This window comes from Apteryx mantelli, chromosome 30, assembly GCF_036417845.1.
Source record: "Apteryx mantelli isolate bAptMan1 chromosome 30, bAptMan1.hap1, whole genome shotgun sequence".
In the NCBI taxonomy this organism is placed as follows: Eukaryota; Metazoa; Chordata; class Aves; order Apterygiformes; family Apterygidae; genus Apteryx; species Apteryx mantelli.
The window spans coordinates 880,334-904,644 of record NC_090007.1 but is presented as its reverse complement, the minus strand read 5'-3'; the positions used below and the strand labels follow the sequence as shown (position 1 = coordinate 904,644).

At 43.6% G+C, this 24,311-nt stretch overlaps 1 protein-coding gene across 4 annotated transcripts in view; it reads right to left on the bottom strand.

Moving 5' to 3' along the window:
- STK11 (serine/threonine kinase 11) overlaps positions 1-24,066 on the bottom strand; it is a 50,593-nt gene extending 26,527 nt beyond the window's left edge. The window contains exons 1-6 of one of the 4 annotated variants that reach the window (XM_067313042.1): positions 22,548-24,066; positions 8,737-8,820; positions 5,712-5,801; positions 4,341-4,473; positions 3,684-3,820; positions 3,029-3,156 (exon numbers count right to left, since the gene is read on the bottom strand). In XM_067313042.1, coding sequence (XP_067169143.1) covers positions 3,029-3,156; positions 3,684-3,820; positions 4,341-4,473; positions 5,712-5,801; positions 8,737-8,820; positions 22,548-22,837 — 862 coding nt within the window. In that variant the 5' untranslated portion in view covers positions 22,838-24,066. The remainder of the gene's footprint in view (positions 1-3,028; positions 3,157-3,683; positions 3,821-4,340; positions 4,474-5,711; positions 5,802-8,736; positions 8,821-22,547) is intronic. The other 3 variants (XM_067313039.1, XM_067313041.1, XM_067313040.1) reach the window with 3 other exon arrangements.
- Positions 24,067-24,311: the final 245 nt, after the last annotated feature.

The window sequence follows — 24,311 nt, the reverse complement described above, 5'->3', positions numbered from 1 at the left end:
TCTAGGTTTGCTTCACAGCTGAACTGGCACTATGGTCAACACAGCACTTATAGCCAGAGAGGAAACAAGCACTTCACAATGTACTGAATCCTTCCTTACACTAAAAACAGAACAAATGCTTGCAGCACTGAAGAGTGCTGTAAGAGTCTTAAAAGCAATGCAAAGGCAAAACAAAGTCTCCAGTGAGACAGAGCTGAGGATATCTATGTTGCTCATATAAAAGCATCAGACAACCATTGACAATATCTGGTCTTCAGGCTTTTGATTCAATTGCAACCAGCCACAGAAGTAGCAGGCACCTACCAGGAAATGCAGATGTTCTGGAGGAAAAAACAGGAAGGAAATAAAACATTCAGGTTTTTGTCACCATAGCTACCTAGTATCACCCTCGTCTTCAACCTATACCTTGCTATCAGCTGGTCTGTGGAGGCACTTAGGCCTCCACAGAGTTAAGCGGGTTGGGGAAATCCCAATCTAGAATTTAATCGCCCCAGGTCCACTGGGTACTCTAACCTCTAGAAAGAGGGAAGGGTGCCAAACCAAACAAGGAGAATGTCAGGATTTTTTTGCCAGCTTTTAGCATGTAGCTGATAAAAGTAACAAGAGGAGGGGTGAGAGAATGTTCTCAGATGGGACTGAGGGAACGGGAGAAGAGTAAAAGGAGTCCTCAGGACCTCTCACTGCCCTGGGAGAAACAGTCAGTTTGATAGACACAGACACCTCCCGCCAAGCAAGCTCCTCTGCACTTCCAAACGCATCCTGACTTGCATCTCTGTAGCGTCCAAACATAGAAGGGATGAAGACAGACAGCAGCTAAGACGAAGGAAGTCAGACAGGCTGGAAAAGGTAGCTTTGGGCATAAGGAGGACTCAGGTGCAGGACTCCTGTTTAAAATGAGGCAGAAGGAGAAGCAGAAAATTCTGACTCCAGGTCTCATCCAGGGACGAGAAAAGAACTAAAGGGAGCTATTCTTCTAATGAAGCATAAGGTTTGAAGCTATCAATATCCCGAGGACAAGAAAAGAAAAACAATTGCTACACATTTCCCTGGGGGTCAACAGTAAGTGCAGTAGAGAGGCTTATCACAAACCTCAAATGATTTCTGCTGGATGCTTTAGGAGACTGGCTGCCAGTCTAGATGGACCACTGGATTTACTCCATTTGGGCAGTTCCCAAGCTCATACGGAAAAGGCTGTGTTTTGAGTCAGCATTTGCAAACCAAACACCACACGTAGATTAGAACAGCGTTCCCTGGGGCATGCGAATGTGACATGACACACACATCAGTCAGAAGCGCTGGGCCTAAGCAGCGGCCACATTAGCCTCAGCAGAGCAGCCAAGATACCAGCCGTGCCCGAGCGCAGTTCGTAGCTATGCCTTACGTAATGTTTTCTGAAAGCTGTTAAAAATAGTTAGTGCTTTTTGAAACATATAGAAATAAGTTCTTTCTTAACCGGGATGGAGCCAGATAAGCTAAAATGCTCTCAGATGTCCGGGAAGGTGCGGGGGTCCGCCACCTCCTCGGAGGCGGGGGCCGGGGGAGCCCCCGCAGCGCAGCGCAGCGCCGGGCCGGCAGCGGCAGACAGACTCCGGACAGACAGCACCACCTGCCGCCGCAGCCCGGGGACACAGCCAAGCGCCGCGAGGACCCGCGTCGCCGGCGCGGCGCCCGCGCCCTGCCCGCAGCAGGGGCGAAGGCAACGCGGGGCAAGAAACCCACCCCAGGCTGCAGCTCCGGCTCCCTGCAGCCACCCACGCAGAAGCCGGGCACCGCAGGCCAACGCGGTCTTCCCCGCGCAGTTACAACAGCTGCAATCTGTAGCATAAACTATAGCTATAAAAATGCTTCAAAGCCATTAACGTTTTGAGTAGCCACAAAGTGCAACAGCACCTTAACCATGTAGGAGGACACAGCACAGCAAGACAATCCTCCGGTTTAGCAATAACACCCGAGCATCGTGAGCAGGCCCAATGACATTGCTGACAGAGGAAGCTGACTCAGTTTCCTTACAGAGCTCCAAAGCCCTTCACCCACACTTTTACCTCCTAACTACTTCTAGTAGAACTACTTGTAGTAGAACCACCAGAAAAACAAACTTGAAACAAGACAAAAGCCTCATTTCGTATTTGTAGTCTGTGATCTTTCTCAAACAGCTGAAGACAAAAGTACCCAAGCCCATGCTGAGGCCTGGGGAGCATCAGAGCAGCCTGGCTGCCTCACTGCTGATGAGTTGGTAGAAGCTCTGGTCTCAGGTCAAGATCTCCCAGGTGCTAGGACCACATCACATCTGTGACCATACAGGCATCCCCAAGTTAGCTGCTATACAGAACATAACTACAGCCCCAACTATTAAAATTTAAAACACAAGCAGAGATATATTCAACACCAAACCTCAAGCTATTGCAACAAGTGACTGAGACAAAAAGACAAAAAAACCCCACCCAAACAAACAAAAAAACCTCTCCTACCTAGCAAGTGCTATTCTTGTTTCTACCACCGACCTGCTGTGTAAAACGGGCACGAGGCACTTTGTTTCAATCTCCTTGCAACAATAAATTGGGGCTGGGGGGTGGAAAAGGGGCAGACCGAGGCAAATAAGTTTTGACCAGAGACCAATGAGGAATGACAGCAGAACCTGAGTACTCACTATTTTGCATTAGAGAAGGCTTGGGTAAAGACTTTAATCCTGAGTGTTCTCACTTGCAAGACTCACATCAATGCTATGATGTTGTTTTAAATTTAACCTCTTTGAGTTTTGCCTTTAGGTTTAAAAACTTCAGAGAAGAAACAATGCAAGAAATGATTCTATAAAGAGTAGCAACTGCAACCCATCAAGTGTATCTCAGGAAAATATCACATCAGAGAGCCTTCAAAGTCTTATCATAAGCTTCATAAGCCTCTTTCCCTTTCTAATAGGATCCCATACCTTCACAGAAGGAAGGTCTTTCCCAGTGCTGTGCAAACCGAGCATTTGTTGCATCTATAGATTTTACTCAATCTTTTATTTGAAGTCAGTTGGAAGACTCACCTCTCAGTAAGTCTGAGAGTGGAGGACCACAATCCTCTGGAATTGTGTAGTCACCTTTCCCGATGTTTTCAAATAACTTATAGATATTATCCCCTTCAAAGGGGTAAAGACCCGTTGTAATGTTGTATCTGTAAAGGCAGAAGGAGAAGCTGTATGAGGAAAAAGCGCACAACACAGGTGCTCAATTCTTAAAGCGATGAGGTAAACCAAAGGAAACCAAGAGGAAACGCAAAGATGAGAATTAGACTGTGTCCAGAATGCCTCTTAACTTAGTCTTCCTTTATCACAGCCTCTTCAGTCACATGTGTGTTAAAACCACCAAGGCATTTCCCTGACAGGCTGGGACAGAAGAAACTTAAAAACAAATACTGGAGATACTCAGCTACTGTAACAATGGAAACCATAAAGTGCTTGTATCCTGGACACCGAGAAGTAGCTGGCATAGACTTATTCACAGGGAGTTAGGACCACTTTCTTTGGAATACTGAGCACTCACTTTGAGGAATATCCACCCATCAGGGAGGGTGGAAGGGGGGGGACACACCAAAACAGAGTCAGACAAACACACACACACACACACCAGCAGCACAAGTTTGAACTATTTGGGGGCTTATAATTTCTTACTGCGATTCCTGGATGCTGCATAGACACTTACAGTGTGACCCCTGCCGACCAGATGTCTACTTTAAAGCCTGAAAAGGTATCAAGGCCATTGGCAATTTCTGGTGGCTGGAATGCTGGCGACCCTTGGCTCGTTCTGCATGTGTCATCCTCTGCAAACGGATGCAATGCCTGCAACAGAAGAGACTGATTACTTTCAAACTCAAGGCACAAAAGTTATAACTGCTAGAAAAGATTCACCTGAGAAACAAAAGGGAGAAAACTCTGCTACTGAACATCCACCTATAAAGCATGAGAATATGCCACCGTAACAACTGCATGCCATCAGTGATGCTTCCCTGCGCCACTCCTAGCTACGATAGCCTTATAACTCTCATTATATGAGCACTATGTAGTTAAGTATAATTTCACCACAGTTTTGGGTCTTGAGGTGTCTAAGATAAATATCTTTCTCTATGCGCTTCCGGGGGGGGGGGAGGGGGGAGTTTTGTGCTGTTTTCAACAATAAGATAAAAATGTTTTGCTGAATATTCATAGGTTGCAATTGGCAAAGTCATCCTAGAGTCATAGCAAGCTTAAAAGAAAACAAAAGCCTAGTATAAACACACCATAGATCAATTATCACAAAGGTGACCTAATTCTAAAGTGCCATACTTCCCACATTCTTGACACTGTTGCAATTTTCACATACCTCTGCTACGCCTAAATCAGATATTTTTAGTGTCCCATTGGTTGTTAGCAGGAGGTTCCCCGGTTTTATATCCTTGTGGACAATCCCTTGGCTGTGCAAATATTCTAAGCCATCTATAAGCTGACAAAAGTACCTGCAAAGAAAAAGAAATCAAGCACTTCCAGAAACTAAGACTCTCAATGAACTACCAATAATACATGAGAGCACTGTTATTGCATACAGTTTGGAAATACATGAACCTTTAGGGCTGAGGAACTTGAGACTGAACCGTGGTGTGTATGTAGTAAGCAGTACTTAATAAGTTTCTGGCAAAGTAGTCAGAAGTTACCTGCTAGAGCTCTGCACTGGTGTGATAACCACTTGGGACTCTAGGCTCTTCTACACCAAAGAACTCTTTGCAAATCTGCATATTTTGTAAGCTCAGAGAACTAAGCTGGCACAGATCTGATAGCTCATGCAGACCGTTGCTTTAGTCTAGGCTAAATAAAACTAGTAAAAGATGCACTTCCAGTGGCATAGCTTGCTCTGCTAGGGGGTGAAAGTTTTCCTCAGCCTGTAGGAAGGAGTGTTTTGCTGGTACAGCTTACTGGCTGGGCAAAGTTAACATGGACACGGTCAAAGGCTATGGACAGGTCATTACTATAGTGTAACAAGCATTATTTATCGACAGTCTGACAATAATTGAGCATGCGCATGCTTTATCTCATGGTAGCCAGAAAGACTATTTGACTTAATGTACATGTATTTCACTTAGACACCCTGTATTCAAGAACATACAAATGTGTAGTTACTACAGATCTGCTGGTTAGCACTGATTTGTTAAACATAACCTTTGTGTATCTCTATCCAGAATACTAAGGTTCCTTTAGTTGCACAGTGGAAGGGTCTACGGATCAGCCTGTCTACCGCCTAAACAAGCTAACAGATCATGCTAAATATTACTGATCCTTAATCCCACCCAAAGACCTTTAATCTCTTTTCTGATACTGAACTGTATAGCTTGCCTCCATTTAGACAGGGCAAGTCCTCCAGAGATTCTTCCACTGCACCCATCTTTACCGCAGCTCTGCTGTTCAGCTAAGAGGTTAAGAAGGGTCCCTGTGTGTCTCATGCACCAAAACAAAAGTGACAAAGACAACTGCATAGAAAGATGCTTTTGTTTTCCAGAATCCCTGATGGCTCTTCTTGCCACCACTCCATTAGTTTCATTTTTTCTGTGGATGGTAAATGATGTAGTTTTTATACAAAGCAAGTTTTACTTTAAAGCACAGACAGCAGATTAAGTGACAGAGTAGAACATACTCCTGAATTCAATAGAGGTAGCAGTGCTGAGAGAGACTGATGCAGTTTAAGAAACAAAACTGCACTTACCCGTGAGCCTGAAAAACTGGAAACCTCTTTTCTGGGACACTGTCCAGCATTTCCTGCATCCCACACACACAGTACTCCATCACCATATACGTGAAGGCAGAGTTAAGGAAGCTTCCAGGTTAGACACTTTTCAGGTACATCCTCCATGAAGACTGCTGCCCTGTTTCGGTGCAACTGGAGAGCTGCTGCACAGGCAGTTCTGTTACCTGCTATACACACATTATTGAGAAGCAGAACCTGAGCTGTGCTGCACCTTCTGAGGAAGAATAGGAAGGGGTCAAAGAACCCAAAAGAAAACAGTTTTCCTGCTTTATCACCAGCAGTAACTCAGCTGTCAGAGCTGAAGCAGGATGTGACCTCAATAGAAATCAAGTTTGAGAGCGTACGTCTCACAAGCATGACAAAAATGTGACAATGCTCTGGAAGGGACCAGAAAAGTTAGGAAACCACTGGCAAAAAAGCTTTGGATTGCATGGGACTTCCTGAAATCCTCCCTTGTCAGTCACTGAACCTTTGATTAGCTCTGCACATCTTCCATGACCCTATGCTCTAAGGCAGAACACCTCCCTTTCCCATGTCACAGCAATAGCGTCCATCGCTTTTTCGGCAGTAAGATTTTGTAATGGGGACAATGTCACCCTGTATATCAGTAGATGAAGCAAAACTAGCAGAAAGAGCTCCCAAATTTCATTCCTACCATTTTTAACTCCTGAAGAAACATGAGAACTACTTACATCGCAGTGATACGGAAGACAGCAACTCTGCTACTACCTTTAGGAGACTGATGCTAACAGTAGGCTAGTTCCTAGGAAGCAAAATTCAGCTCTCATTCCTTCTTACAAAGGACAACCGATTTTGGTTTCATTAGCTGCCAGACTGTTTTTCCACCTCTTCTTTTGTAGCTGATCAATCTGTTTGATTAGCCAGATTAGAGTATAGGCTGGAAGATTTTACCAGGCAGATCTATTAAATACAACCCAAGAACACTGAAGCTCTCAAATCTCCTGATCAATAGGGTTTGGCTCCCATGCGCAGTTGTACATACTGGTAACAGACGCTGTCAAGAGAAGGTACCAGCTGGGATGCTGCTTCCCTCCCCTATAGCCACTCAACTTCCATCTGGCATTGCTTCCTGCAAGGCATCAATACAAGCGTTTGCATGACCACAGAGTAAAACAGATATGGGAACTGACCTAAGGGAAAAGCTAACATGAAAAGGAAAGTCACTTTTCAGCCGGATCTCTTCCCAAACCTGTTTAGTTTACTATGCAGCTGCACAAGTGCTTGTACCACCACATCCTAGAACATGATGCACAGGCATAATGGTGCCAATGAGAAGCTGGAGTAAGGTTAAGCAAGAACATGATCACAGATAAATTCTCCCTACCCCAGTGAAAGCAGATTTCTCCAATGACTGCCACTTATGTGCACAGAACAAGCAGTTATAGGAAAAAACTTAAGTTTTCTCAGAGTGTGGAAGCAGGTGATGACAAAAATAGCAGAGTCAACATATCCTCACAAGCGGAAAGTACTGGTAAAACAATCAGTTCTTTTTCAAACACCACTGTTCAGGATAGTAAAACAAGGAATATCTTTCCTTGCTTACAGGAGTCAAAACACATTTCTGCATGACCATTTTATGTTGTCATCACCTGTTACCAACACACGAGGTCTCTCTTGGGCTCTTTTTCCCCCCCTCACTTCTCCTTTAGCATCCCAGTTTTTTACTAATTAAATAGTATCTTTCTACAGACTGCAATTGAATTACAGTCCCCTTGGTCTGTTCAGGCTACAAAATATAAGTGAAAGTTGTGATGCTTTTTTAATACTAATGATTATGTGGCAGAGTATTTAATCTAATTAAAGCACACAATTAAGTTACCCATTTTCTGAAGTACTGCAAGTAGAACACTGTATATAGAAGCCATTGTCAAAAATAAAAGCAACCATTTAACATGTACTGTAACAACAGATCAACTGAGTAACTTCACAGACTGGTTCAAGTGAAAATGCACTTCCTCTGAGTGTGGCAGACATTAGAAACCATCCAGCTCCTCACTTCTTCATTTCACCTGCAAGTTAAGGCATATAAAGCTCATTGGTTAGTGCCTATGCATGCTTGGGGGACACAGTACAAGGTGCAATTCCATTTTGAAGTCTGAAAGATGCACTGAGATCACAAGCCACAGCTTAGTTTTAAAACTTGTGCAGCCCAGCTTTTTCAAACTAAACTGTTCATCTCATGGGAGCAGCAGGCTTCCAATCTCTCATGACTATTACAAGCTTTAGGTCACTTAAAGAACTATCACAAGGGACCTTCACACAAACAACAAAAAACATGGGAGGCTGGGATACACTTAGGAGTTTGCCCTATCTTGTTAAAGATAACTAGCAGCAAAGCATACTAACTGCCTACAGAAAAGGCAGCACGGCAGTGGTAGGCAGCCCCTCCAAACAGAAGGGAGAAAGAGTTGCCAGAGATCCGTATGCTGGAGAACAAGTGGATTTTTTTTTTTTTTTTTTGAGGGAAAGGAAAGAAAAAAAACCCACCTAAACCATTGCCAAAGGCCTCAAAGGAAAAACATTACAAGAAGAATAGATTTCACATAGCAAAAACAAAGGAACCATCTTTAAGAAAATAAAGCACTAATATATACCAGTAGGACAGGAGGTTAGAAACTACAGCTCCACAGCTCTATTTTCATATCCAAGTTGCTGAAGATCACACAATAAAACATAGTATTTGAGGGTCAGTTCTCCCCTCCTCTAGTCCTGCATCTATAACCTAGGGACAATATTTCATTTCCTAACAGGGAAGTCAGGAAACTTAAGAAAATGTACTTGCGTGGAAAGTATTCCAGACACGCGGAATGTTTGTTAATAAGAGTGAAAGTAATTTGAAGCTTAAGAAACATTCAAAAGGGCCTTAACTACAACAAAAGCAGCACTCTAATGATTCAGCACTATAGCAGAAAACAAGAATTCAAACCTTTGTATTGACAACTGTGCAAAAATAAAAGGATATATTTTCTGCTTTTCTTCATTATATAACACATCTACCAATTGGATGACATTTTTGTGCCGTAATCGTCGCAGGAGCTGAATTTCCCTGCAGGAAAAGAAAGGGAGAAATTTACATTTAAAAAGTCTATTTCCTTACTATGGAATGAAAATAATGTTTTCCTAAATTCAGTTGGATTTTAAAGACATTTCAGACTGCACTAGTCCCAGCTGCTTCACCTAAGATTACCTACAAATTCTGGTTGACAGAAGGCCTTGTGATCATTTGAGTTCACTAGCCCAAGATTAGACCCTGAAAATACTTACTGGTCACTGACTAGGAAAAAAGACAAATACCCTTTCAGTTAGTACTGCACAGCCACTCAGTCTTCTTTAGACAAGAATTTGAGTTCATTGGTAAACAAAAGGTGGACAGTTGTGCTCAGAGAGCAATTTACCTTTGTGCAGCAAACCCATTTGGGTGCTAGATATAATCCTACCACAATAGCCAGAGCAGGGTTGAGATTAAAGCACCGACAATGGAGCCTAGTCCTAGGAAATGTACAGCTAGAAACAGATGATTGTGTGTGTATTCTGGTTTCTTTTATATCTAAAAAATACTACAATCACATATTAAGACCTGGATCCAAGTCCCCCGTGACTCCGGGCTTTACAAAAGCATGGATACCCCACACCCGTCTTCCTTCAAAATCACCTCATAGCATCTTATATTAAAACAAACAAGCTAAAAAACAACACTTCCATCCAAATACTTATGACTCCACATTCTCTTTAAACCCCCAAATAAACTACACCTTGTGTTTCCAGCAATCAGATGGCACATGAAATTAGTCCTAACAATCTCCTGTGCCAACATTGTGGTTCTATCCAACACACATTCGGTTATTTGTGAATACAAAATCTTATTTCGCCCTCCCAGGTAAATTTTATTCCCATTTTACCTATAAAAATCTACGTAGTGCTCCCCTTTAGATATTTGATGGGTCAACAAGAGGTTGCTGATAACCGGACACCCTCATACAAAGTGAAGAAGAACAAGACAAAGGCAAACTGAAATGGGAAGCAGTATACCATGCTGATTCAACCCACAGAGGAAACAACTCATCATAAATTCCTGCTGGACACCTTCATACACCATGCTGTTTGTGAAAAGAGAAAGCAGCCTGGGGACACATCATGCGCTGCAAACTCCCTACCTTCACAAGCATTTGACTTGCAAGGGCCTGGTGCAGGGGCTTACAGTGCTCTGCAGTCCTCTGCTCACATCCTTCCCTATGGCCTTAGCAATTGCCTCACTATTCCTAGTTAAAACTATTGCTGACTAAAAGGAAATTTCTTTCTTCCACAAGAGAACCATAATCAGAACTGAAACACCATCCTGTCAACAGTTCAGGCAAGTCACAAGGCTTATCCCTATTTGCTCTGCATGTAGAAGATGCAGCTTTATCAGCTCCCCTCCAATTAAAGCTTTTTACCAAAGAAGGTTGGGCTGTGGGGAGCTTAATTCACAGTCAGTCCCTTTAGTTATACATCTAGTGCATCTCTAGGGGTTTATCTACCATAATAACTAGGACAGTCACTTCCAAGACAAACTTTTTATGTTTGTACTTTGTACTTCTTTATATGTCAGTGTCATCTGTAGTTACAGGAGCTGAAATAAGTTTGCTTGGGCTATTAGTCTTCACGCTTCAGGGTATGTGTTTATCAGCAGCACGAGCAGAACAACCCCCACAGATGTCACAGTATAACGCAGCACTGTGCGGTTAGGTGCACTCCTCTTGCTGTCACAGACTGCTACGAGTCACCTCCTCCCCTCCCCAGCCAAAAGAAGAAAAAAAAAGTCTATACCTTACCATCAACTCCTCCTGACAGTTTGGTTGTATTGTGAAAAATCACCTCCACATGAAGAGAGGTCACATTTAAACGCAAGTATAAAAACATCAGAACCTGACTAACCTACTGGGGACAAGAACAAAGGAAACTAACGGCATAGTACAAGGACAAAATCAACATGAAATTCACCCGAAGAGAGGCCATTCCACAGAACCTGATCTCCCAGAAAACACAAAATAAACAATGGGAAAGGTACCTTACTGACAACAAAACAGAGAAGGCAGCCAGGTCGCCCAGTAGCACTACATCTTACGTGATGCATTCAACCAGCAGCCATAAAAGGGAAGATAGTCAACACGCAGAGAGGCTGCCAAAGGAGCAGTGAATCGCCAGCTTTCCTGACCCGAGAAGCCCTGCACCAAAATCTTCCTATGGCCAGAAGATGCACATGACAGATGTCAGAGAGCCGAGGGGATGGAAGAGCTCCAAGAGAAGCTCACAGGGGAAAGAGGACAACAGCTTCCCAGAGGTCCCATCACTCCCTTGATGAGCAGGCCTTGGCTGGGTACCAGAACAACCCCAAACTCTGCTTCAGCAGCCCCTCCGGCTCACCTCTCCCCCACTCCTGGACGTGAACTATCCAGAGATCTCCCGCAACAACATAACCCTGCTCCCAGCACTTGACACAGCCCCAGCACACAAGCCTCACTTGAGCTGATGCAAAGCCACAGAGGTTAACAGCTATAGGCTGCGCACCCCTGAACACCAAATAAAATGATATGACAAACTACTCAGTGTTGTGGTTCCAGGCCGTGGAAATGGCCAGTCTATTAGTCCATTACTGTCGCAGCATTAAAACCAATGATGCAAAAATAAGTACAGACAAATCATCTTGAAGAAAAAACAAATTCCTCATATGCAATAGCCAATATTTAGGCAGTTTTAGTGGCCTATATTAATACTAGAGCTAGATCCAAATTGATCTAGAAATTCACATGGCTTTAAGAATCAGTCGCAAGACAAACTAGTGTCATCTCAAGATGTGACAGTAATTCCTAATTTCAGTTAAATCATACAAAACAGACTGTTTCAATTCAAACCTACCTTCAAGAATCACACACATGAGTACACAAAAGCCTAAACAGTGAAAATGAGGAGTGAAGGAAGACACAGTTCATTTAGTTTGCTTGCTAATGATGTGTTAGGAACACAGGAAGGAAAGGAAAAACACCGACTGATTATAGTTACTTCATCCATTACACAGGCTGCCCTCAGTTACAGGTTAAAGGAAGCAACATACAACACCAATTAAATGCTGCACTCCCTCTGCATACAGTGCCTAGCACAAGGGCGCCTGTTAGGACGTGTAGACAACACTAATAAAGTTGCCTGGTTTCTTCCTATGCAGCATGCTAGACTTCATTTTTATACCCTTCCACATAAATGACTTTAATTAAAGCTAACAAATGGGACTGCTGAGAGAGGCACCGATCTTGTCCTTGGTAGGAGAGGACACTGAACTATTTCCAAACGTTTGCATTGCAATGTCACAAAAATCTTACTTTGATTATCAGGTTCCAGAGTTAGATGCTGCATGTGTAACTCAAGTAACTTGAATTAGATGCTCTGTGTGTACACGCACACGCGCATGTGCGTGTGTGTACACACATACACCCACACAACACATCTTGCTAGATTTTAAACACAGGCAAAATCTCCAGATAGAGGTGGTTGTTCCTGAAACAGCAGAAGTTTAAGCTGAGAAGAAAGTATAGGTTCAGGTGTGTGGTGTGTGATGCACCACACAAAGTCGATTTCCTGCTACTCTACCTCCCTCCCTCCCCCTGTTTCCACCCTTCCAGACCTCCACGTGCTCGCAACACATACAGACCTCCGAGCAAGCATGCTGTGATTTAGAGATGAAACCAAAAGACAACTGAACCTGGTGCAGGGGAAGAGTTCTACAAAAGACAACAACTGCAGCTCCGAGCTCAGTTTCCCTTTTCTCCATCACTGCTCCCTCCTGTTCCTACAACCAGAATCCAATTACCAATAAGGAAAAGGCAGATCAGACAAGGCCCCGTAGGGTGAGGCAGGAACAGGGCCGTCTGGCAGGCACACACTAGTAACTGGCCAGCTGGAACAGGCTATCAGGTGTACCTCTGCTCAGCTGATTATCTTGGTCTATGAATTCTTCACATATATCTTCCAAGGGAGGCTTGGTTTCCAGGAGGGTTCAGAAATGAAGTGTCCAAAGAAAGAATGACAACATTTAGTCTAAAGAATGTGTGGAAAAAAGGAGTTCCAGTTAATTCCATTTCTTCCAAACTTTAATCTTAACTTTAATCTGACTGAAGTATTAAGAGATCTGAACTGCATCCTCTGTTTGTGGAAAATAAATAAGGTAAAATGAGTGAAGAGACACTTCACCTGCCTTCCCTATGAAAATGCAGCCTTACTATGTCTTCTCATACCCCTCACTTTGATTTTTGCCTCTTGGGATTTTGTACTTTTCCTCAAGCTACCACATTTCAGCATCTTTTACATTAAACTTAGCCTGTAAAATTCTCCTAGATGCCAGTGGTAAAGTAGAGAAACAGGAGGATCAGGATAGTCAGGTTAGGGTGGTTCTGTTCACATTTGGAAGATTCTTTGCTTTGCTTTGTTCCTTTGCTACTCAATTCTGGGCTCACATTAAGCTATATATAAACTCTTCTATTAGCTTCTCTTGCCCTTTGGTAAATTGCTTTAAAAAGCATGGTTAAAATTCAAGTTAGGACTCCTGGAATCAGTATTACAAGGAATTAAAAACACAGCTTCAGAAGCATAAGCCTCTGCTCAAACACATGACGCACTGAGCTTAGAAAGCCACTTTCTCCTCTCTTTCACAATTAGCCAGTCTCTAATAATGAGCTGTGGCCAGTACAAAGGTTTGTTGATGCATCATAGCTGATTAAAAAAAATTTTGCATTCCTGCATCTTATGAGCATTTCGAAAGAGCAGTTACAGGTTTGTTAAGATCTCCTTTCCTGAGCAGTACTATTAGTTATTTTGCTACCAAAGTTTAGTCCAGGAACTCTTCCTTCATCACTATATGTCTTAAAAAAAAAAAAAAAAAAGATAGCTAAATAGAAACCTAGGATAACAAGACAAAGCTCAGAAGAGTGTTTAGTTTAAATGGCAGACAGATTTGCAAAGTGATGCAGCAGCTCTAATTATAGTAATGACCAAAAGGCTGAAGTGGATTAAATTAGCATAGAAACTGCACCCAGCATTAGTGTAGGTCTAAGAAGTTTCCGCATAATGAAGGGAGACAGGTTGAGTTGTTAGAAAGAACCAGTGAGAGAGGCAGTGAACACACATTTATTTAAAAGACTGCTTTGCTGTGAAGGCAAAAAAAGCTGCCAATACTAGGAACACATTTTAAAAACCTGATCCCAACAGTTCATTCCCTTGTAATACTGCTTCAGAGCACAAATATTAACTCCTTTCACCTTTATCAGGCTAATAAATATTTCATGTTTCTGCAATGATTTTTATCCAAAAGGACATTGTGAACCACCAATCTAAAATGCCACTGAAGTGCACCCACCTCTGGGGCAGAGGCCAACAGCCCATTTCCCAGAGGAAAGATTATTTCTATTTTTAGCTACTCTTGCATTCTAAAATGACTAAGGAATGAAGACAGCCAGACCACAACCACCTCCAATTCCATTTCAGTTTTCAAACTGAAACTTATAAACGAACATAAGGGCACATCTTTGTCAGCAGGTGCCTAAATTTACTTTCTTTTTTTTAAATTAACAACAACAATCTACCCCAGCCCACTGCTTTCCTTGCAATGTGCCTATAAAATATTGTCTGAAATAGCAGCACTGGGTGTGTGTGGGGGAAACGACACTTACAATCCAGCAGCCAAGGCCTACATTCTGCAACCTTTCTGGTGGATCAAGGCAAGACGGCTTCCTGCATTTTGCCTTTCTCATACTAGTCCAGTGAATCTGTTCTGACTTTTAAGATGCCTTCTGAGTTGCTCCAGCCTTGCCTCCTTGTTTGCTACCTCCAGAATTTAAATATGAAATTTAAATTGCAACAATTGCTTTTGAGATCAGACTTCTCTCCAACACTCAGGGAAAGGGGGAACCGCAAACACTCGGGAAGCCTCATCTAATGGAGAGCAAGGGCATTTTGGCCCCTTCACTGTACTGCATGCAATTTCACAGCTATAGACAACATTGTTAGCCCATCTTTTAGTTAGGCCCCTTCACTTCACCCAGTGAAGTGGCTAAGCTATGTTCTCTCTGCGATATGACAATCACTTCCATACGCATCCTACTATCACTGCCATTATCTGGCGAGAATAGTTTGCATTATGGAATTTTGTTCTTAGTTCTCCAGACTAGAAAACCCTAAGGCTGCGAAATGACTGTTCACCACATTATAGTGAAGATCGCTTCATGCCCATTGGTGAACCAGCTCTGCTCACTGGCTGCCTTGACTAGGCAGACTGCAGGAATACAGGGGTAGTTCCAAAGTATAATTGGTTTGGAGAGAGAAAGGGAAGGAGAAGAAAGAAGAGGTCTGCAAGCATTTGCAAAGATGAAATTTGCTAGGTAACCAACACATAATTTTAAAGAGAAGGGTTAGTCTGCTGTAGACCCCTTATTGATTAAGCAGAGAGAAAAGATACTGGCATAGCAGTGTCACTTACAGCTGATGGCCTAGCCCAATTAGTCTGTTTCTCGAAAACTTTCAGAAAATGTTTAAGTCTGCAGTAAAAGTCTTGAGCCCAGGGAAGGCTTATCCTCACCCACCCCATTACCCACTTTCTTATTCTTCAGCACATAACTGGAGCCCCCCTCAACCTCTCTAGATCCAGCACATGGCACAGAGGAACCAGACACAAGGATCTGGCAAACTTCCGCTGCAGAGCTGGTGCCACAGCAAAGGGCTAGGAGATGCGCACTGAGAACAGCACCATATGCCACTTCTGGCACATGCCATAAATTCACTAACACCATTCTAGCTAATTGCTACAAAAGGACTCAAGAATAATTCAACCGATCTGTACACAAATGAACTGCTACATTATGTATTTCTCTAGATTGATTCTTTAATCTTGTATAGGCAAATAAAATTTTAATTACATGTTAGTATGCCCGATATGCCACAAAGCAGATTAACTTATTCAAGGTCTAGTTTGTGAACAGTTTCTCCTCCCCCCATTTGTTTATTTTACCTCAGAACTTGCCATCCGTTTGCAAGGATGTGATATGTCATTTTTATCCATGTGAGAACCTGCACCACTTCCCTCTTGCCATGAGTACAAGTAGTATTTCAGATAAATAAGAGATTGAGCGCTTCACTATTCCTACCTTTGACACCAGTTTCCCAGAAATGAAGAGTCTGAACTGTGCCACTCACTATAAATCTTTCAGTGATGCTGAACTGTTCCCCCTTGCCCTAGGTAAGGCACCCTGTCCTAATACCAAATTCTTACAAGGTACGGAGCAAGCACCACAGGGTCATTTCCTTCACAAAGGCTACGGAGCAGCAGTCATCTAGTGTTAAGTCTGTGCAAGTGGTTGTCAGTGCCTGAAATGATCACCTACATCATATGAAGAATTTTCCCTCCGACTAAAGTGCTCTGCTCTTAAGTGTCAGCGAGGAGAACATCACCCTGAGAAGCAATAGAATTTTAAGTCCTTGTAGATACTGATGTTAACAACTCTTCTGGGTTCCTGTATTGTTTTGCCAAATGAGTTACAAACAAAGGAGCATCAAGACTTCTTCTTAAGCTCAAGAGTTTTTCCATTCTGCAGCTCACTACCCTTGTTTTTGGATTGTGTTATTTATACTGCATTTTTATTTGCCTGCTTTGGCTATATTTAATATTTGCATAGGAAGGATCTGATGACATGATTATTCAGTAAACAAGGAGCCCAGCCTGAGAAGCGACACTAACAATGTATCACTGTCTGCAATAGCTGAGGTTCAGAGTTCTGCAGTTACAGGTACACTTATCCATCAGCAAGTACCGACGAGGCCCTGCTCCGTGACCAGTTTGCAGCAGCAGGGCCCCCAGGAGCAGCTGTCAGTCTTTTCAGGCCCCTGGAACATACTGCAGATCATTGCTGATGCACTGGGTGAAGGGAGAGGGAGAAAGACCATGAGGAGAGACACTATGAGCAGTGAAGATGTGAGAAGTGCAGTGGGAAGTTTGAATTATTGGCTCCACTTTGAAGATGGCAGCTCCACACAAAGCAGTTCTGATGAGAGAGAGGGGGGACAACCTAAGTTTTACACACTTGAATGTGTACCTGGTATGGGGGGGGGCATAATTCTGTGTTCACAAATCCAGTGCCAATATCCATCTTTCCAAGTTTTAGTATCCAATGGTTCCTTCTCCAGCAGCTACCCAAAATTATGATGGTAGCATTATTCCATCTCCACCACGTCCCCACCACCTCTCCTTCCCTTAATGCCAGTGTGTCAAGATCAATACAGAAAGAAACATCCATTGTGGTCAACACTTAAGGAAATAAGTGTATTCAGAAGCCCCTGAGGGGTTAAAGGCTGCAGGAACAAAGTGTACTCTCAGCCACTACTAAACAAAGCGATTCAATCCCTGACAGCTCTCACCTTCCCAGAAGCTTAAAACATTGGAAACAGTCTAGCAAGCGAGCACACCTTCACAGGCAGGCACCTACTCCAGAACTGCACTTTCACTTGTGTGCCTCAGGGACTCCTACGGGAGGTTAAGACCCCAGTATTACCTTTTCTCTTTACTAATTCCAGGACTCCATACACGCTGCATTCTTAACACAGCTGTCGGCTATTACAAGCCCTGTATCCACTACAGTACCACTACCTGAGCTCTTTTACAGATTAGTTTCCAGCATTTCACCACTGAATCTAAGCAAGTATCCAGCTTGACAAAGAAAGTAGCACACTCACTCAGGTGACATACTGCAGAGTTTTGAGTTAGGAGTGAGGGACAGGAAATCAAATGAGTCAGCTTAAGACTGTCTTCATCCAAAATGTGCCTCTCCATGGCTTACAAGTCTCTCCTTCAGCAGAGCTGTCCATGCTTTGATTTGCAAGACTCCGATTTGTAGACCAAGTAGCAAACTGCCAAATTACAGGCCTACTACCCATTTTAAACCTCATAGGAATTCTAATGAGCATGATATTCAAATCTAAGTAATCACTGAACATGGTAAGTACAGTACAGGACACCTGGGATATGCACAGAAAATTCCAAACACTTAATTAAAAATGTGAGGCTATTAGTACTCAGTTTTAATAAAACTGTGCTGCTAGAGACAAATAGCCTTCCAAATTTTCTTTCATCTTTTTGGCAATCCTACTAAACTCACTTTTTGTATCAACTGGAAGCAATAATTAGCCACAGCACTGTCTGGTTGAACAAACCACCCCAACCCTTCTCTGAAGGAACTGAAGACATCTGAAGACATAGGGAGATTCCCTATATTGATTCAGAGAAACCTCTGTCTTGCACAGAAGAGTTCAACCCTCAACATCTTCACCAGGTTTTACAGATCCCTTGAGAGTTCATTTTTCAGGAGCAGAACTGGAGCATTTGGGGATAGAAGACAATCATTCACTTTTCTAAAGTAGAATTCTCAAATATTCCAGTCAATTTCTAAATTTCGAGGTCCACAAAACTCTGCTACTGCACAAGGAGACAGGGTTGAGGCAACCCACATATACATTCAGGAGGAGACTGCAGTCTTGAAGATTAGTAAGAAGTAACAAAAATTGCACAATCAGAGCTCCCTGAGCTGCAGTATCAGCCCCACATACCCAAGGTCCCCAACACATGGAAAAGACCTGTAAAATCCTCCACAGCTGATTATTTTGCTTTCCCTTTTTGCCATTAATCCCTGTATATTACTTGCTCATGTAATTACCCAAAGGTCAGAGGTCTAGGAACTGTTTTCTAGGGAGTTTCTTTGATGATGCACTATCAACGGAAGCTTCATCTTCACCACAACAGCAGCAGTACTGAGGCATCCGGTGATAACAGCAAAGGCACAAACCTATTTTTATATAATTTGATCATATCTCTGTCAAATCAAGTTGCAATACAGGAAAAAGCTTCAGACACAAGAAGTCAAGACTGGAGATCAGACTTTAGTATAAAGAGGCACTGTCTTTTCAGTCAAGAGAAACCACACAATAAGGTATTTTGAGACTGAAACATTAAAGGGTTACTTCCATGAGATAAGTACACTTAAACGAAGAAAACTGAAAACACAACCAGTGCTAATTGCTCAGACCCTCCACCAATACACTTCTAACATGTTCGTGGCACTATATGCAGAAATCACCCCCAGAGCAAAGACTAAGAGTTAAGATGGTATGCAGTGATTCTACAGCAGAAAACAGATCCATTAGAGATTCATAAGATCATTACTCCTGACCATTTCATTTACAGCAAATGGAAATGTCTATCTGTCTCCTGCTTTGGAGAAGACTTCTACTTGCACATACCACTGGGGTCATTAGAAGGGAGAGGGAGAATTAAGCGGTGGTCTGGTTCTGATGGCAGATGAAAGAAGAGATTTTAGTCTCAAAGGACACCAACTGAATTTGGGATGTTTACAAAGTCGAAACAATTAGTCACAATCATCTCACACGTACTGAGCAGCAGACATCCTTGTACAGATAAGGACACAAAAAAATGGGAGCTTAAAGAAAGATTCACAGCTTGACCTGACCATCTTTGTTGTCTTTCTCTATCACCTCCCCTCCCCTGCCCAAAGGAATGGCACAAGAAGCAATACTGCAAAGAACAGCACCGGGGTCAAACTGTGCACACTTCTGATCACAGGTTGATCTCAAAAACAAAACAGCCTTCAGGATTAGCAGCTCACCATCTTCTTGGCCTTACAGAATCAAATCTATAGTTGTTTTGAATGACCTTTTGAAAACTGATTTCTGATTTTTACACTCTTGGAATCTACTCTTCTCTGAAAAAAGTCAGTGCCTTTTCACATCACCGAAATCACAGCAGACTTGCACCTCCCAGCCCCCCCCCCTTTTTTTGGTAAGGTCAGAACTATACACTCAAATGTATTTGACTACTGCTTTTAACCAGAATTAAACAGCCAACGCTAAGATGCAACAGCTTGAATTCTTCCCTTTATCGCTCATTCTCCATCACACATACAGTTGTGTCTCAGCTTTATCTAGAAAAAAAAAAATCATATTGCTAGGGATAAGAAGGGAATTCAGTCTCTGTGGCCCACTCTGTTCTTCAGCTCATGGACTGGGGGAAGTTGAAGGCAGCAGCAAGAAGTGATACAGTAAGACCAGTCACAGTAGTGAATTTTGAGAGGGAACATCTACTCACTGAATTGAGAGCTAAACACTTCAACTAAAGATAAACCAAGCTGAAGGGGCAAATCCACAGATTACAAGCTGTGTCCCATATTCAACCCCTGAAATAACATACTGTTTTCCATATGATAAATGAAGTTATTAATAGAATACACCAGAAAGGACAATAACACCACAACTCCATGGTAACTGATGTCCCTTCCAGTTACTTAGAAGCTAATCAGTGGTTCCATGGAACACACAATTTCACGGGTTTCGGGTATGAAACTAATCACATACCCACAGAAATAAGGAGAAGCAGGATTGGAAGTAGGGCTCACTAACACAGGAACTACATTGTATTTACTCATTACTTCAGGTATTAACAACTTTCAAGTGACAAAATAGAACCTAATGGTGAGCTTTAGTTCAGAAAGTGATCTTCTTGCTGTTCTACTATATGTGAAGAGCTTGCTGGGTATAAACCCTTTAGCAAAGCTGCTCAAATCTAGTTGTAGAAAGTGAAATTTTAATGGAGTCTGGGCAAGCAATATGACCGCAGTCAAAAAACGTCAGAACAGTACTCCGTTCCAGTGCTACCTGGAAATAAAGCCTTACTGTGGTCACACTGGTATTTGCATACACGACAGTTTGTGTTCCCCTCTCCTCTCCCTGCCTACTGCCCAGTCACACTATACAGGTTTGATTATATATCCTGCTACATCAGGTTCACTTAAAGCGGAGACAACTTTTATTGCATATAGCAGTTTTGCCAAAGGGTTTTGACTAGGTCAGAGTTTCATTGTACCAGGGTACCATACAAACACATGACATTTTGCCAAATAAATAAACAAACAAATCCACCACTGAGCAAGCAGATAAAGCAAACAAGCGTGTGGACAACAAAAGAGACAAGGTGACAAAAACAGGAACTTGAACTAAACCAAACCCTTGTTAGAAGGCCACATCTCCAATCCACCTCAGACGGTGTTTGGAAGCAGGTGCTGCTAAATCAGAAGAATATCCGTAGCAAGATGAGGTATTGCTTGGCTAGTCTGCTTTAATAACTAAAGTCAGTGAAACCAAAGGCATTCACAGAAAGGTTAGGTACATGAATAAGATTTCTGAAGAGTTCACTTCAGGGCATAGGACCATTACCATAGTTTCAATACCAGGAAACTGTCAGGCAAGTTCTTTTTCACTGAGAGGGGGAGGATTTTAAAAATGTAAAATTCCAGTACAGTGGAAACAGCCTTCCCCTTGTTTGGCGAAGGGCTTGATGTAACCCGGGGAGGGGAGTGATGAAAAGGGGCACTCCTGCTTCTACTAGAAAAACAAGAAACATTTTATTACACATTAACCAGCAGTTTACTCTTATTCTGAACTTGAGCCAGCAAAGGAGAGAACTGCCACGAAGACTTGTTACTATTCTGTAGCTAAGTGTGTCCACTGAAGGTTAGAAGGGAAATTTAAACAGCTAGCTGTCAGAAGTGCCAGTACAGGATGTGAAATATCTTGCAGCTGAGCTCGGAAACTCAAACCAAACTGAGAAACAGAAACAAGACTCTACTAGGTCAGGGCTCTACACTCAGCACGCCACAGCAAAAGACGTAACACAAGAGTCTTCTAAACATCTCGTAAGTTTTCCCTCCCACTACGAGATAAACTGTTGCAAATAATTTGTTTTGGCTGCAGAAGGCTCCCCTTCACACCAGATAAACAACTCTATCTCGCAGGGCTGTAACAAACAGCTTGCTGTGGAAAACACAGCTGGCTGTTAGGTCCTCACATGTAGAGCACAAACCCAAGAAAAGGGAAAGTTTCAGATAATAACAACTCCTACAAATGAAGCATAACACCAGGTTTCTCCCCACAGCATATTTTAATTAGTTACTTGTGCACTGACTAATCAGTATGTAACTGGCACTTGAAATACCTTCCAAGCACAAATCTTGAGTCACTGAAAAGAGGAGCTTGACAACCCTTGTCCCCATTTTACAGCTGGAGAAATCAACTGAAAAGAGCCTTGAATTATTTCCCAAACTCATTAGTCAGATGTGAAACCAAGAATAAAACCCAAGACTTCCTATGCCCATTGGGTGCATAATACATTGGATCATGCATTCCAGGCACTTATTTCATGGGTGGTAGTAATAATTACCACCCTAAAGAGCTTAAGAACCACACACACTTGTATGGATACACAATAATAGAGAGCAACAATACAAAGTGTATTTCTGCACTCTCAGCTATACCACCCCTCATCTTCCTTAGTTTACAATGCATTTGTGACATGAAATCTTAGAAATAGAGATTCTCTCTTACGTTATAATAATACTAAGAAAGGGCGTGTGTTACACAATTTTTTTTGTTCGGGTGGACAGATCTGCTTCCCATGCCCTTGAGAATAAGTTTCCTCTCACTGTTCCCCACCATCGGGCAGCATTTAGAAGAAGCGCTCTTCACCTTACAGTTGGCTGTGTTTCAGTGGTAAAGAGATTCCCGAATACATATGGTTTAGAAAGTACTTCCAGAACACAAAGCTATGCCGTTATTTTAAATGATACGGAACATCAGTTGGAAAATAAAGATAAAATTTAACCCCTGGATTCCCAGCCACTGGAAATATTTACTTACTTTTTCACATTTGCCTCCCCGTTGGGAATTCTGCGTAGCTTCTTCTTCTTCAGTATTTTGACAGCTCTCCTACAGAGGGTTTCAGAGTCCAACATCTCCTTGACTTTGCCATAAGACCCTTCTCCAAGTAAGTCTCCCATCAGGTATTTGCCAATGAGCTTGGCCCTTTTTCGCCGTGGCTGGTAGATGACCTCCGTGGAGTCGATGCGATGGATAAAAGTGTCCATCCCCACAGACATCAGCTCACTCTCTGCAAACATACCCAGCTGCTGTGGCTCCTGCATATCCATCCTGGATTAAGTTCCTTAACCTGTTTTCCTTAAGCGCTCAGGGTTTTAATCCTGTTTGTTAGTTTCCAACACTCCCTTTTACTCCTTCTTGAAAAAAAATATCCAGAAGATTGTACAAACATGAATAAAAAAACAAAACAAAAAATAACTATGAGCTGCTTCCAGCTCAGTTGGATGCTAAAAGATCCAGGCCTGGCTCCAGTAACACAATGTCTTTTAAAAAGAATATATCTTTGACCAGATACACTCAGTTTGGGATTTGCTTCACTTCTGACCTGGTCCCACCACTAGGGTTCTTTCAAGTCAGCTTGGCCTTTAACTTGGCCCAGTTTGATTCTTAAGTGCTAGGTCATCCTCTGGGACTTTAGGCCACCACATAAAAACAGACAACAGCCAAGTCTCTTTCATGACTTTCCATTACTAGCAGATCATAGTGACCAACTCCAAACTGTGAATTGCAGGGGAAGCGTTTCTGCCCTGCTGCCCTCACCTTCCAGGTACAAGTATTGAAGATTTTTTTTTCAGCCGTTTGGAAGCTGGAACCAAGTTTCTTTGAAGGAGTTTTCAGAATCAATTCTAATTTCTTCGCTTTTCACGCCTACAAAAGTTTGAGGCCTTCGGTGCCTATCAAGATCTCCCAGGGGCATCCTTCAACCACTTGGATTCCGCCTGACACATGATGTGTCACCACCACTGGTCCAGGTGTCAGCTGGTGTCAGACAACGCAAAAACCTACTAGAGCTTTACTGACCCACCTTAAAACAGGAACAACCAGGAGGAAGTAATTCTCTCCGTCCAGTACCCACAACACCCCATTCCCTGTCCAACAAAGGAAGGTCAATGAGGAGATGCTAACCTTGCCTGGGCTTTTCTCCCCCTCTACAAGCCCCTTCCACAGGTGTCAGCCGGGGGGAGAAGGGGGGGGGGAAATGGAAAACGAGCAATACTGTACCCACCCCTCGGGAAGGGGGGAGAAAGGGGATAAACCACTCAAAGTGCAACCAAGCCACCACGGGCAGGCCGGGAGGGAGGGAGGGAGGGAGGAGACCCCGGGGGGGGGGGTGACCTTTGGCTCCTGCCAGGCCGCAGCCAAACCCCCCCCACCGCAGCAAGGGGGCAGCAGGGGGAGCCCTCCCGGGAAGGGCCCGTCCCCTGCGGGCCGGGGGCGAGCCCCGGAGGCAGCCTCAGCCGCTCGCCTCAGCCCCGGGCCTCCGCGCCCCGCCGCCGCCTCGCGGGAGGGGGGCGGGGGGGCCGGCAGCCGCGGCCAGGCCTCGGTGCCGGGCCGGGCCCCGGCGCCGCGCTCCCCCCGCGCCTCAGGGGGGTCCCGGCGGCCGCTGCCCGCCGCTCTGCCACCGCGGCCCTGCCCTGGGGCCCGCGCCCGCCGCCCCGCCCGCGCGCCCGCCGCCGCCCCCCGTTACCGCCGCCGCCGCCGCCGCAGCGCGCACGCCGCCGCCATTTTGTTTACCTCCCGCCC